The sequence below is a fragment of the Streptopelia decaocto genome (assembly GCF_964273445.1).
Source record: "Streptopelia decaocto genome assembly, chromosome: 4".
NCBI lineage: Eukaryota > Metazoa > Chordata > Aves > Columbiformes > Columbidae > Streptopelia > Streptopelia decaocto.
In genome coordinates, this window is record NC_138658.1 from 25,616,216 (window position 1) to 25,631,926 (window position 15,711).

General features: G+C 40.8%; 1 protein-coding gene across 1 annotated transcript in view; it reads right to left on the reverse strand.

Moving 5' to 3' along the window:
• CFAP299 (cilia and flagella associated protein 299) overlaps positions 1–15,711 on the reverse strand; it is a gene marked incomplete at its 5' end in the record, with an annotated part of 227,455 nt that overhangs the window by 19,958 nt on the left and 191,786 nt on the right. The window contains one exon of the mRNA XM_082051216.1: positions 9,346–9,488. Coding sequence (XP_081907342.1) covers positions 9,346–9,488 — 143 coding nt within the window. The remainder of the gene's footprint in view (positions 1–9,345; positions 9,489–15,711) is intronic.

The window sequence follows — 15,711 nt, forward strand, 5'->3', positions numbered from 1 at the left end:
ACCAAATGTTTATCCAAGCTTTTGAACATCTTGGAGAGCGTGGTATCAGTCTCCCACAAACCTCAGGGTACACCAGCACAGGAGAGGGAGCTGGCCAGATACCGTGTCGTTACAAAGAACATTTTGATCTGGGGATGTAATGAGAAGCAGAATTGCAGGAAGGTTTCCTCGGTGGCAGCTCCAGGGTGCAGGTGCACTGCCCAGACAGAGTGCTGAAACAATGCATTTCTGGCATAGCGAGGACTCCATCTTGGCTCAACGCTCACAGCTTTCACATCCAAACCTAGTTACTAGATCAGCCTGGAATGTCATTCTAAATCCACAGTCTCCAGGCATTAATCAAGAACGGAGGCCAGCAGGAGGGGGGATAGCCTATTGAAAACTCATAGCAAAGGAAAAACATACCCTCCAAAAATGCCCTATCAGTGAAAGGAATTAAGTCACTTTCCTAGCTTGTGGTCATTTTCAGAGACATAATAAAAATAACCTGTGGGACCCATAGAGTACCTGCAGTTAAGCTGTCATCACGTGCAGATGTATGGTATCTTTACTATAGCAGTGCATTACATTATTTCCGTAAATTGATCTCATACTTCAACCCCTGGAAAAACACCAGAAGAATTTACTGGGGCTGCAAGACTCGGATTGTGCTGAACAAGCCCCACTGGGCTCACTTGGAAAAGCATGGGAACTCCCTGCCACTTGACCATTAAGCCTGGGATAAAAGGGCAAATGAAAAGCTACAAGAGTCGCGCTGAGCGGGCACCGCGATGCGAGCTGCAGGCTCTGAACTGGGAAGGGCTGCTCTGATGCTGCTGAAGCAACACCGTGGTACCCCTGGGCACGAACTGTGTCACTGTCACACCATAGGTTGGCATCAGAGAGCACGTGATGGGGCTTTGACCATAAAAGATTCTTGTTTCCATGAAAAACGCAGACAAAAAGAATTGCTACGAGGCTTCCCGCAGGAACGTCAAATTTTGTGAGCTCTCAGTAAGCATCTGTGAGAGAAGAAGAGGAGGTGGGGGGAGTTAAAGAAATTCAGAAACCAAGAAAAGTGGGAAAAGATTTAAAACAAAAGTAAAGATGAGGAAACCCAAGTCATACACTTATTTCACAGGGAAAGAGAATGGAGGTGCGTGTTGGATGATAGGAAAAAAACCCCACAACTGTCAAAATGGACACGATGCTCTTTTTAACATTCACAGAGTTTTTACATCTGAGACACATTATTTCTCCTTGGCACAGCCCTGTTGGCATTAAGCAAGCTGCCATGTCTTGAAGGAGACGAGGCTGAAACACAAACCTCAGGCTTTCTCCTGAAGGCTGACTGACTCATGAACCAGACTTCCATCTGCTCTCCATAAGCATGGGTGCCTTCAGGTTATTTTGAAAATAAAATCACTATTGTGTATCATATAAAGATTTTCACAAACATAAATACGAACTCTGTAGTGCAAACAAAATAGCCTGTCTCGCCCCCTCCATTTTTTTTTTTTCTTTTTCATCAGTGGAAGCAGAAAGAAATATAATATTCATCCACACAAATCTCTGCTAGCGGCCAGGAGTTTGGTTTCTTTACCTTCCTGATAGCCCTCAAGACATACAGATTTAAAGCTAATAAGTACTGTGGTACTGTGGCATGAAAAGTGATACAGTCAGTGTGTGTTGCTTATAAAGTGTGTGTTCCTTTTTAAGAACACTTGTAGAAGGAAACTAAAAATGACTGCAATTATACTAACTTGATTTTGATGAACTATCTTTGACATGACCATTATGTCCAGAAAAGAAGATTCTATAAGATGCTGTTGACTTTTATGTACTTACTTTTCACTTACGAGCTCTAAGTACGAGCAGTTCAATGATCAGAAGCATAAGATATTTCCATATAAAGAAAGATGAATTTGTATCATGTAGGAGAAAAGACAAGTACATGGCATCACAATAATAAAAGAATAATAGAACAGAGTATTTTTACTTGGAAAGGATGTACAACCATCATCTTGCCCAACTGCCTGACCAGTTCAGGGCTGACCAAAGGTTAAAGCCTGTTATTAAGGGCATTGTCCGAATGCCTCAAACACTGACTGTCCTTATAGGACATGCCTTCTGGCCGCTTCACCAGCTTCATTGCCCTCTTCTGGACACTCCCCTGACAAGAGGGTCCAGTCTGCAAATGGGTGCTTCTGTTCTGTACAGGAGGGAAACACCAATGACCATAAGCCAACGTTTTTTCTTCTTGGTGCTGGTCTTTATGCAGGTTTTGTTGCGAGGGGCTGGTCTGTCCAACCTTGGCAAGATGGCTTATGCAGGTTCCTCCTCTCATCATGTGCTTTAGCTACCATACCCAGGGCCTCATACCTATTCTGTATGGATATTTCAGAGGGGAAGAAGGGGTTTCTCTTACCACTCCATGCTGTAACCTTTTTCTACTCCTCCTTATCCCTTGTAACGCTGCCAGGAAAAGCAGTGATACTGAAAAATAACTGTAAACTGGAAATATTTTTTGTACACGATCAAATTACGTGCAGACCTCTGCCGCAGCACAGGAGATAAGTAGATTCAGTTTGAGGTACTGAGAAATTTTTCAGCCAAATGTTGATTTCAAGACCCCGATTGCTCAGGCCTCACCAAGAATGTGGGAAATCCAGTTGTGTATCTATCCTTCATTGGATCTTTAATTATTGGCATAGCTCAGACAGGAAAGCTTGCAAAATGCAGCCACAAAAGCCAGTAATCACTGAGTTATCCTGAGCTCATTAGGGGTTATTTTCTGTCTCTCCCTGCTCCTTTCCCCTTCTTTTCTCCCCTTCCACCCCACCCTCTGCCGCCCCCGAACATTTTAATCATACTAGGTCTTTTCCAAATAGTAGTTTTGGAAGATTTAAGGAAAGTTTTTTCCAAGGAGTTAAAACGGACCCCTCAGCAAATCCCTCCCTTAGTATTAATTCAGGTTCCTGCAAGTTGATCACCAAGAAATAAGCTCCTGTCTCTTAGGCTGTGCACAGGTATGACCCATGTATCACAGGAGCCAGGGCTTCAACCTGCTCCACGTTGGGAAGACATTCTCTTTATGGCAAGGTGTAGCGATTCTCCAGTTAAACTTTGTCTGCCACAAATGCACAACTTCACTTACAGCAGCTGGCAACCAAAGCAATACTTCTTGCTTATCAAGGCAGTGCAGAAGAATTTTGCTATAATTTTCACTAGGATATAGCTGGCAACTAAAGAAAGTACTAGTTATTCCATACAACCAATCCATTAAAAAATCTGGACATACCAACTTTAGCCACAGCTATTTCCTGGTCTAACTAGAAGGAACAAGTGGTTTCTCAGACACTCATGTGTGGCAAAAATCACACACTACCTCATGATCACCACGTAGTGCTCTGGCTGACACTTATAGAACAACAAACGGAAAACATGAATTTTCCAGAAAAGTACACAAAACTATACAACACTGCAGCTTCATTATAACATTCCCTTCGATAGACATTACTAATGAGCAATACCCCGATCAGCCACCACAACGCAAGCTAAAGCTACACTTGCAAAGTCAGGGCACATTTGTCCAGGTTACCTTGCAATGGCCAGGCCAGCTGCCCAAGGTTGGTGAAATGCCACACTTGTCTCTGTGCTGCCTGAGCATCTCTCCCTCTGCACTTCACATACTCATTCTAACATAAATTTTAAATAAAAAATGCAAATAATCATGGTGCATGGCATTTTAACTTAGATGCTTCTTAATATTTTATGTGCAAACACGTTCAGTAATTAAAACTCAAATCCAGGGTCCTTATTCTGTTTTCTTGCTTGGAAAAGCATGTAAACGTACGCTTCGAGTGTTTCGCTAAATAAGGAAGCAGTTAAGTGAACACCTAATTAGGTCTCCTATTTGGGACCTAACCCATTAGCTGTTACTGTTTCTAATATTATTAATTACCTTGCAGCCATGCCAGGAAGACCATTTTGGTGGGCATCTTAAAGAGGCCTTTAAAAATGCAGCTTGAAAGGGTTTGGCACATTCTCCAAACTGCGATGTGGGCTGAGATGTGGCTGTTTTTGCAGCACATTGACTGACAGATCTTAAACAATGGGATGATTTAGAAGAGCTTGATATAAACCAGTCTGACAGCACCAGCACACATCTATTGTCAGCATTGCAAAAATTAATTCAGTATCATTCTGGTCCACGATAAGAGAGAACTGAGGCTTGTGGGAAGATCCATGGCTAAGTAAGGCACATTAAAGAGGATTTGATCTTGTAACCTGCAGCACTCCCTTTGAATGAGTGAATGCACATGGAAGAACTGCAAAATAGTTCCCTTTATTTTCAGGGAATCAGCAAGAGGAGACAGAGCTATCGTGTTTAGGTCCGATTATTTTATGCATCTGTCTGTGCATCATAACACTGTCTTCATGCAAGTAAACAGTCATGAATAATTTCTGCTTCTCAAATTACACACAGAAGCTCCAACCCAAATCACATTCCAGACAAGCGCTTTGCCAACCTGTATTTTCTGAGAGGTTTTTCGTCCTGTTCTGTTCTTTCCAGTGACAGTATGATTGCACTGACAAAGAGTGAAAGACAGCATTTCCCCTACATTACCATTTTGTTCTCTCCTAGGACTTTTAGCAACTTTCCATTTCCTTATTTCAAATGTATACAGTTACCTTGTTCAAAGCTGTAAAAAGCCAACCTTTCCTCTTAAGAGACTTTACCTTTCTTAAGAGATTGAAGTTCGAATTGCAAAAAAAGAGAGAAAGTAAACATGGAAAGTAATATTTGCTATATGTAAATACAAGCCAGATGTGGAAATATACATCTCCAAATCAAACATTTACTGAGTTGTCAGCCATGGAATTTTCTTCTCACACATGCAAACATCAAGTCTGAATGTACTCTCATTTCCACCTACGCATCTCTCTGCCACTTGCTCTCTGTTGCCTTGCATGCTAAGCTGCGGTTAAAATGATTCCCTGTACTTCTGCACAGCCACTTCTCCTGTTGGCACAATGGCATCATGTCATCTCCCAAAGGTTTAAAGACTATGATGAAAAATCCCAGGTGCTGAACACAAGACAGCAACACGCCTAAGTAGGAACCTAACAAGTGACTGATTAAGCCATAAATATCGCTGAAAGCAACAATAGCTGTAGGTACTGAAAATATCTTCAAAAATCAGGCCACACTATTTGTAAGTCAGGACACTAAGTCACATATATGATGAATACCATTATACAAGGAAAAGACTCTGGAGTCACAGATAAACAGCCGCTAGAGAAGGGTTCCAGCTGACACACCTGGAGTGACACTGGCCTTCACTGGCTTCATTCTCATTCCAACGGAATTTACTCTATTAGTCATGGCAGAGTCCTTACGAAACTAGGATATCCAACAGAGATTTTTTTTTCTCAACCTTGAATTTTTTCGCACTGTACTGTTACTAGTAGTTTGGTACTCCCTGTAAATTAGGGGGTGGATTCTGACTAATCCTCTCCAAGACTGGAGCCTGCACATTTTGGAAACTTGGGATGTTTTTCTGTTTCCCTGCAATGAAGTCTGGATTTAACTCAGGGTCTATATCCATAGCATCTGATCACTAGAGACACTAATGAGCTTCTGATGCTCAGGCATTCAACGTAACCAAGAAGCTGACTTCTCTTGCATTAGCTAGGGTAGCCAGTGTGACATGCCAAACAACAGATTATGAGTAGGGTCAGCAGATGTACACCTGTGACTAAATTACCAAATGATTTCTCTTTCAGAGCCAACTGAAGTAATTTCTCCAGAGCAACTGGAGAAATCCTTGTGTGGATCTTTCAACACAAGGACAACCTCCTGTTATATTTGCAAAACCCCCCTTCTAAGCAACAAAAAAAAAATCCAGCCTGTTTTCCTCTAAGATCCATTTCACATTCTGCTCTCTGAAAGGTGGAAGGAGATCCACAGTAACAAGTGTCATCAACTACAGGCACACGCTGCCTCTTGGAGGTGACCTCCTCCTACCTCTGTCTCTTTTAATCAACCCATTTACAGGCAGCTGCAGAGCATGCCCAGGGAATGGGAGAAGCAATTCCAGAGGCTTTGGGCTGGATTCTGGGACTACCACCCCCCTGTCTGTGGGTCGCAGCTCTTGGAGCTCAACTGGGGCTCAGCAGGACTCCTGCTGCCTGCTTCTCAAGGGAGAAGAAGTTCTTTGCCCATCTTCTGTCTGGCATGGCGAGGCTGCCTATGTTGCAAAGTGGGAAAATGCTACTTGTTCCCTCTCAGCTCTCACTTGGCTAAGCAGGGTAGTAAATTGCTGTCAGACCTGCGGATTTTGGGGTACAGCAGGGAAAGGAGAAGTTGCCTCATGCCCCATGCTTGGGAACATATTGCTGGCCATGATTTAGCCTACAGGTTTTTACAGATTAACGGTTGGTATCTTAGAATATTACCTGACAATAAAACGGGAGGGAATTCTGACCCAGTTAAAGAATGACTGCCAAATGCTGCGCCCACTTGCAGCCAAAACAGAGTGACTAAACGACAAGAAGGGCAGAACCCAATGGGACTGTTCTTGCCAATACCTAAGAACACCATGCCGTGTCTGAGAGTACCCATGTGTCACGATGCACTTCTGTCACAGACAAGATGTATTATCGCAAAGCCCCAGATGCCGGCCTTCCCGTGCTCACACTGAGGTGTGCCAGAGCCAAAACCAAACGAGTTTCACTGCTGATGAGTAAGTGATTTCAGACCATTATTTTAGGGGAAAATCTAGGACCTGTGTTCTACAGTAAATGGCTCCTTACCTGGCTCTGTTTTAGAAAAGACTGTGCACACTAGTAAGAAGAAATAAAAACACTGCAAACAGAAGCTAAGTGTGGATATAAAACACTAAAATATTCAGTATCATAAATACTATTATTTAGCATTCTGCCATAGAAAACTAATGAAAACCTAGGGTAGGAGTTCACACGAAATTGAAATAGTACAGTTCTACTGCAAGACATTAATTTCATCCTCATTCACCAAGATGTTCAAAGAACAGCTGATGAGACAGAAGGCATTCCAACTTTCATCTTTTGCTCTGCTTCCTCATTCAGAGCATTTTTGGTATGGTTCCATAGAGCGAACATTCTCCATTTTCTTTGAACAAATTGTATTACACTTGTTTCTCATCAGATTACATAAATTAGCTGAGAGGGAATGGATTAAATTACAGACCAGGTTTCTTAAGAACTTACTGCTTAACACACTCCTTTCATTTAATAAACTGCCATGACTCTCCTGGGTTTGTCCACCTAAGCATGCTCCTTAAATACGTGCCAAGCACTGGTATCTATGACAGACCAAGGGCACTTGCAGTGACTTGCAAATGTCTCTGAGAAGGCCTCTGCTTTTATTAGTTGAGTTTATAACTATTAACTAGGGAATAGTGGTTAAAGGGAACCCATCAGTTTCAAATGCCTACAGTACTAGACAAGTATCTCTTCCTAGGCTTCTTCATACCTGTCCTCCACCTGTCCAATAACATTCCCAGCATTAACTGTGAGAGACATGGTGGGAATGAAAGGTGCTGATCTGAAGACACCTAACTGATTCTAAACAGGATGCTCGACAGCTCCAGTGGAGTACAGGATACATAAATGTGGTTAGTGATGTTCTGTGACATGAGGGGGCTTTTATGAAAAGCCAATTTGTACATGTAATGCATCAAGAACCACGTAATTTAACCGTAAAGTGAAGAGTTTTTCTTTAGCCGGTGTACAATCTAACAAGACTTCAGTATATACAGGTATAGTTATATATATATACATATTTATATGTCTGTATATGAACCTCATTAATGACAGTGCATACATTCATACTTATATTTAAATAGAATAAATTAGCCTTTCTAGCACTGCATATGCTTTATCTGAACTTCCCTTTATGTTCAGCTAGAAAGTTCAAGTACAGTTTTGCATGGGTTACATTTTAGTTATAAATCCCCATATAAAAGTAATGCTCTACGCCCCCCTCCCTTTTCTTTTTAACAAAGAGGAAAAATGATATATCACTTGAAGTTATAATTCTGCCACTAGAAGGAATGAACATACTGAACTGCCCAGGAAGACTTTACAGTGTACCCTAGTTTTGATACAAGAGAAGGAAGGAGACATTGAAGCATACGTTAAACAACACTTTTTTCAACTCAGAATAATCAGGACTAAGCACAACTAGTGGATACAACAGTGACATTTAAGTATGACAACAATTATCTAAAAGGCATATTTATGAGTTCCTAATAAAATCCTACTATGTAGAAAGGATGTAGTAAGCAAAGCAGACACAATGCTATGTTCACTCTTGGTCTTAATTCAGTCATTATTGACATTTGCTGTCTCAGGAATGAGTAAGAAAACCCATCTGCCCCCTCCAACACTCTTTCCTGCTTTCTCTCTCTGTAAGACATACAGGAATTTAACTGAACAGTATTTGCAGCAATTTCTGTTAGAGAAAAGCACTCTCAGAAAACAGAGAAAATGTGGTAACCCCTTCATACTGGACATCTTTTTACCAGGAGACAGTAACTGCACATGACATTGCAGCTAGTTGCTGACCATTCTTACCTTCGAACATGTGAGTGGAGAAGACTCCCCTAATAATTCACACCACCAGCCCACTGGAAGTTTTCCCATTTCTTTGTCCATGTCCATGTCCACATCACATACTGCTAAAGTGCTAAGCCCAGTCCCAGGCTCCCATCTGACTGCAGGCTTCGCTGCACCAAGCCTCTTGAACTTGGCCTTCACAAAGGCACACAAACATACCTCAAATTTATATCTCTGGGCACTCAGACACAGGATATATTTTAAGGAAAACATGTTCTTCAGTGAAAAATCTCACAGATTATTTTTCTCATTAGTCACAGGTAACACAACATCTTACGTGCCAACAGCAGACCTCTCTACATGGTGCACTTTTAAAGGGCAGCAATCTCCCATGGACTCTGCAGAGAGCAGGGAAAGCTGGAGATGTTCTGGCATTGCTGACTGTAGCTGTTTCTGACCTGTTGTATCTCCACAAGTACACACTTATCAATCAAAGCATGTTGCTATTTACAGACTCCTCAGGCTAATGAGATGCTCAGACAGGAGATGGTTGAAATGTCCTGGTTAAGTTTTACTCCCTGGACTAAATAAACATCACAGGGTCATTTCTTAAAAATGTTCTCCACAATTGATTCTGATCTACGGTGCTTGTCTTTCAGCGAAACCCACTTTCATAAGCTATCTTCCTACTCAAAAACATTTAAATCTTTTTCTATATATTGCCTAAATGCAAGTATATGAAAACCAACTCAAGCTAAATACCTCAGATCAGTGTTCCGAGGTAAAAGTCTTTTCTTCCCACTGAAGTAGACTTCAAAATCATCTGTTGTCAGTCTGTGTGCATAGTCGATGTATGCAGACACCTCCTGGCGATGAGAATTTCGGTCACGAATGAAGATAATGGACTGGAAAACACAAAGACAGCCACAAATGAACAACAGAAACATACATATGTTCATAGATTTCTGTATAAAAACATTTTTAGAGATTATATAAACATTTTCAACTTCACCTGAACCAGGCTTCTGTCAGGAGTTAAGGCACTTAAATTACAGCATATTTTTAACACAAGCCACGCAGCATTTCAGTAAAAATAAACATAAACCCTGTATCATGCAACATGCCCTCCTGCACCAATTACAGAACCAAAGCAGGCAGGGTGACAATACTATTTTATTTGGGATACATCTCTACAGCCAAAGCAAAGCTTATTCAGCTCAATAATCCCAGCACACTTTTAGCTTCTCAGAAAAACGATGGACCGGAAACTGGTTACCATACATCTCTCTACTCTGTGCTATGACTAGAGAACACAGTAGACTTTGCCAGTCCTCTCTTTCACAAGGCAACCCCTGTACTGTTTCATTCCCAACAGCTAATGAGTTCCAGAGAAAAAATCTGATCATTGAAATACAAGCAAACAAACAGCAAAACAAAACTGATTGCCTAGAAATAAAGCTGACAAAAGCAGGATGGCTACAAGCAGAACACCAACAAGAGGAGAATTACTAGTCCTGAATTCCTGTTCATGTTCTTATAGCTCCATAAATTACCCATTTAGCTTTTGTACCTACATATGTCAGAGGTGACTTGCAGGTGGCAGTGAAGCACCTGGAGGACAGTGACACATTCAGCAGCGGTTCTGGCTGCAAGAGATCACTTTCTGCCTTAGGGCTGGAACACTTGGAAGAATATTGCTGCTGAGGTGCATGTCATGGACAAAGGCACTGATGGGATGGCTTCCTGTACCACCCATTGCTGGGAAACCCTGTTTGTCATTTACTCTATACTCCTTCTCTGTTTCTTCACCTCTGTTTATTTTCCAGCTGAACACAGAACAGGTTGGTAGAAGGCAATTCTTCTTCACACGCTATCACAACACAAAAAGCAAAACAAACTGGTGGGATGAGTGTGAACTTGCAAGACAGAAGGGTTCTTGCCTCCTGAGACCCCCATAAGAAAAACTAAATGCTGAGTCTAGAGGTTATTAGGTAGGTGAGTTATAACAGTATTTGTTAGCTGCACACGTTTGGTTTTACTCAACTGAAACCAAGCAATTTTTTTTTTAATTTTTATTATGGGGGAAATGGAAACAATACCACATGGAACACTTTTGAAAAACTTTTTTTTTTTTTTTTTTTTAATTTTAACAGCAGTAGATTTCTATAGTGTAATGGTTTATCTGGCAAGCCTTTGCTATAGTTGAGACATGTTTCCTTTTCCAATTTCACATTTAATTCTATCAAAACATGTGTTACTCATTTGGCAATTTTGTACCATCAACGTTGCTGATAGGAAGAGCCAGAAGAATCTCCTGCAATACATCTGACCATCTTGAAATACACATCTCCTCCCTATCCCCAGCAGACCTTCTTTTGAACACCTGATTTATGTGTCTGAAGAGCCAGGCAATGGTAGATATGCGGCAATGAGGAAAAAAAAAGACTCTCCCTAGCACACAGCAAGGCAATGGCACGCTGCACCCACACCTAGATACACGACCAGCTGTTTGTTGTGCATGTGAAAAAAGGATTCATTGCCTTTCAGAAAAGCTAATTTTAAATAAACACCTTGATTTGCGCAGTATGATCCGATCATTTCAGAAAGCTGGCAGATGTTACAGTATTATTTGCAATGTTAAATAGAGGGCTACCTTTCAAGGCTCTTCTGCTTATAAAATCTATCTCCTAAAATAATGTTCATCTATCATCAGATATAAATCAACATGGAACTACAAGCAAGGATAGAGACTACCATCAAAATTGCTTTATGAACTCTAAGAGAGTAACCAGAATGTCTAAACAAAAACTTTCTACGTTAAAAGTACACTTTTGAGGCCTCCTCCTCGAAACTAAAGGCCTTTGATCTGTCAACATTGTTTCTCTTCTTTCCTCATTTGTGATTAATTTCTAACCACCTGTGAGCATTCATTCATTAAATTATTAATCAGCTTGAATTTTCTTAAGTTATTCTGAATTTTTTAAATGTGTCACACCTTTTTGACTCACAGAAGACTTGTAAAAATTTGCCCTCTTTTCTCCCAAAATGATAAAGCTTGTGACTTAAAAGTAACTTGAGGAGAGAATAAAAACACCATAAAACCCACGAAAAGGAAAACCTTCTCCTAAAGGTGTCTTCATTTCTCTTCTGATGTGTTTCTAACACAACAAACTCTATTAAGCACAGAGATTGTGCTTTAGGTCCACCTGTAACATTTCAGGAACTCATTACACAGTGAAAGGTGTAGAAACTCTAAGATGGGGTTTGAAAGCTACGCTTACATATAGCTTTGGGGCCTAACAACTGAACCTACTTACTACTAGGATAAATTGACTTATAATTACTACAATTTGGAGCAAGTTAGAGCAGAACATAATCCTTCAGTTGGACTAGATCTAGCAACATGGAGTTCCTCCTCCCGCTTTTCTCATCAGATGCTAGAGGCAGGCAGAAGTGGGGTTTCACAAAGGACCAAAGAATTCTTGTAGTTTCAAGGCATTAAATCCCAGCAGCAAAGTTGCCTTCAGCACTGGCACACAGATGTGTGAGTTTGCGAAAAGCCAGAGTTGTGCCTAATTGCTTCAGCCATAAATTAGGTCCATCAAAGTCTGCACATCCCCGCAGAAAACAACCAGTGATACCGATGCTTTTGAGAGCACCACAGGTAACTCATCTCTCTCGCTGGACATAAAACGCATATTGTGCCAGTCAGAAAGTGCACATGAGGACACGTTCCTTCACTATATGCAACAGGGACACAAACTAAGGGGTTCAGAAAGTCTTAGATGTACTCAGGGACTGTGACTTACCCAAAAGAATAAGGAATACATATTTTCTTCTGAAATTTATACACATCTCAAAAATATGGCCACTGCAATTGAAGTGAGGTCAGACATTATGCTCCTTCCAATATTGAGGGACAGGCATATACGGGGCCAGCAGTTTGAGGACTCTTTGCAGGTGAGAAAGGCTACTGGTAATGCTTTGACAGCCATCTGTTACCAGCTAGGGTTTTATGTGGAAGGGGAAGTGAATTTACCTCCTGCAGGTCCAAATTCAAGGAGATGATATGAAAAAAGCTCTAGTTCTTCACAGGTGGCATAAAAGAATGTTTAAATCAACAGAGAAGGGAGATGAAGGATCTACAGGGGATAAATATCAATCTCTCCATGGGGAAGCATCTGAAGAAGTAGATAAAGTTCAAGATGGGAAAACTGTGATTTGGAAGAGAATAGGATCCTACACTTCTCTGCCTGTCCTTCTCACTTCCACCTCCAGTGATATGTTTTTATATTAGACAAATATTGTGGGATGCCAATGCTCTGATTATTCCAGACCCATTTGCACTGTCTTCTTCCTATAGACAAAAGTATAAAAGGTATAAGAAACTACACTTTGCTCTGCTCGAGATGGAATACTTTCATCAGAAGCCTATGTATGTGAACCTTGGAAAACACTAATACCTGTCATATTTTGAACCAGATAAAAACCTCTGACAAACCACTCTGAATAACTAATTCATCCAAACATTTATTCATCTCTTAACTACATGGAATATTTGTACAATTCTGTTTCCACCAGTGTTTTCCTTTATTTTGCAGCCTTACCAGAGCATTCCATTAAGTTTGTCTCTCCCATGCAGTGATCATCAACATCAACTCCAAATCTGCATTGACTTTCCTCAGCCCAAAAATGAGTCCTATGCTATCAGTGAGAAACATTTGAAGTGAGACAGTTAGATGGAGACAAACATGGGAAGATGAACTTCTGAGTACTTCCAGCACAGGGAGAATCTTGAAGCACTAAGGTGTTTGATTTTGAGTTCAATGCCTGTATTCTTTCCCCCCCCGCCAAGTACTACAGGTTCAGTCAATTTGGATGATATTTGGAAAATTTTTCTGTACTCAACCTAAACTACAAACCTTTTGCAAGTTGTACACCATGGTAGACATTGCTTCCTATAAATCCATATACTGACAAATATTGTATGTATTGAACAGGCCTTCTTGCTCATGGCACACACTCAATCAACCATGAAGATCCACACCTGCCTCTGGCATGTGCTTGTACTTTGGACAGCAACCTAAGGACTGCTTCATCCAGTCCAATGAAATAGATGTGTCTGATCTTTGTGTCGTTAAAGAAAAAAAAAAAAAAAAGGAAAACCAGAAAAAATGTTCAGGGCAGGAAAAACACAAACACTGCTTTCCTTTGGCCATCATGTATGACGACTGCGGACTTGATTCTCCCATATCTTAATGCCATTATATACTGTTCAGAGAATATCAAAAGATTTTAGAAGAGGTACAAATTACATATAGCTCTTGCTTACAGTTTGCTTATATATCACTGGAGTTAAGGTGGGTAAAAAATCAGGCCCAAAAGTAGATGGATTTTTTACTGGGTTTTCCTGGGAGTTGAAGCATGTTCTTCAAACTCTGCTTCAAAAGCTGCTAAAACCATCTGGTTAAAGGACAGCATTGTGCAACCATGAAGGCCTTCCAGCTTTATCTTTAAAGGAAACAAACTATTCTGAGAACAATTACCACAAGAAACCTGAAAAAATATTACCTATTTGAGGTCTAGTTCCATTTGTTAACTTTAAAGTTGTAAAAAACAAAACAAACAACACCAACAAAAACCCAAAACAACAACAAAACACACACAAAACCCCCCCAAACCAACAACAAACACCAAAAAAACCCCACCCCAACCACCACTTGCCAATTATTCACTCCCATATATGTTACTTCACGCATTGAAACATGTTTCCTAAATCTGGTTTTGATTCCCAAACGAGACCTTACCATGGACACTGAAATGCCAGGACTTGCCCATCATTTGGAGTACATTTGTATGCATTGTGAGACAGGTTCAGCCTTCAAAGACAAGAAGACTGGTTGCAAGTGACACCAGCGAGTGCTGATCAGACTTGCTGGGTTTGAGGAGAATTTGCATTTTTTCCTATTTTGTTAACATAACCAGAAAAAAATAAAATTAGGCTAAATCTGGGTCTTTGAAATACTCTGCACCTGCTGGATCATTCCTCTCTGGTTAGAGCACCAGGGTGAGAACCAAGGGTGCTGCTAAACACATCATTCCTCCATGCCTCTTCAAGGAACTGGTATGAGCATTTGCCCTGCATTGCCATACTGTGGGGACAGCCTAACCTGTGGTATTTAGTCTGCTGAGTAACGCTGTTTATGAAAGAAAAGCTATTGATACAGATAAGCCTCCTGAGAAAGACCTCACATTTGTGAGAACTGCCCACATACCAGAAGGATGTCTTCATTTTTTCACAAGGTGAAGCAGCAAATGTTTTTTCCTATGCTAGCAAAGTGTATAGTGAGGGTTAACATTGTTCATAAAGCCAATTAAAATTCCTGGGAGGGGGAATAAAAACAGGAACATTTTAGGGATTAAAAGGTGTGGGTGTCAATTATCTTAAGAAAACTTTTAGCTCTCCCCAAACCCTTACCTCTCCTGTATCCTTAGAGCCGAACATTACTACTCTGAAAGAAAAGATCTTAATACAGGGTTTTCTTTCAGCACCTTTTCAGCACAGTTTGTGAACACATCCTAAAGATTAATTACAGCAGGTTTTTGACTGCATCCAAGGGTTTTGCTGAACTGGGACCTACACGATGGCAAATTAACTGGAGGTTGCCATGATTCAGCTTTCTTTGAAATTCTTGTAACGTGTGTGTGTGTGTGTGTGTGTGTGTGTGTGTTCAAGTGTGGTGTAGCTGAGGAGAGACAATATACAGGGATATAAAGAGACCAGCCCTGCTGTCTGGTGAAAGAGTCTCATAATGCAAGTGCTTTAATAGCATGCCAAACTGAAGGTAGATGACAGGGAAAGTAAAGACAGACAATATTTAGGAGTTAATTACAAATTCACAAGGAAGTTCTTTTCCAAGGAAGTTCTTTTCATGTGGACAATATCACAGGTGGGGACCCAGGGGAATGAGCACAATTAAGGCTGAAAGGGACAGATGTAAAATACATTACCAGTTGAAATATATTTTTAATGAGTAGCAATTTATTTTTGTTGCATAGTGTTTGGACTTATTTGCCACCTGCAGATCACGTTACATCTAATAGAAATACCAGTGGGCAACAGCAGTC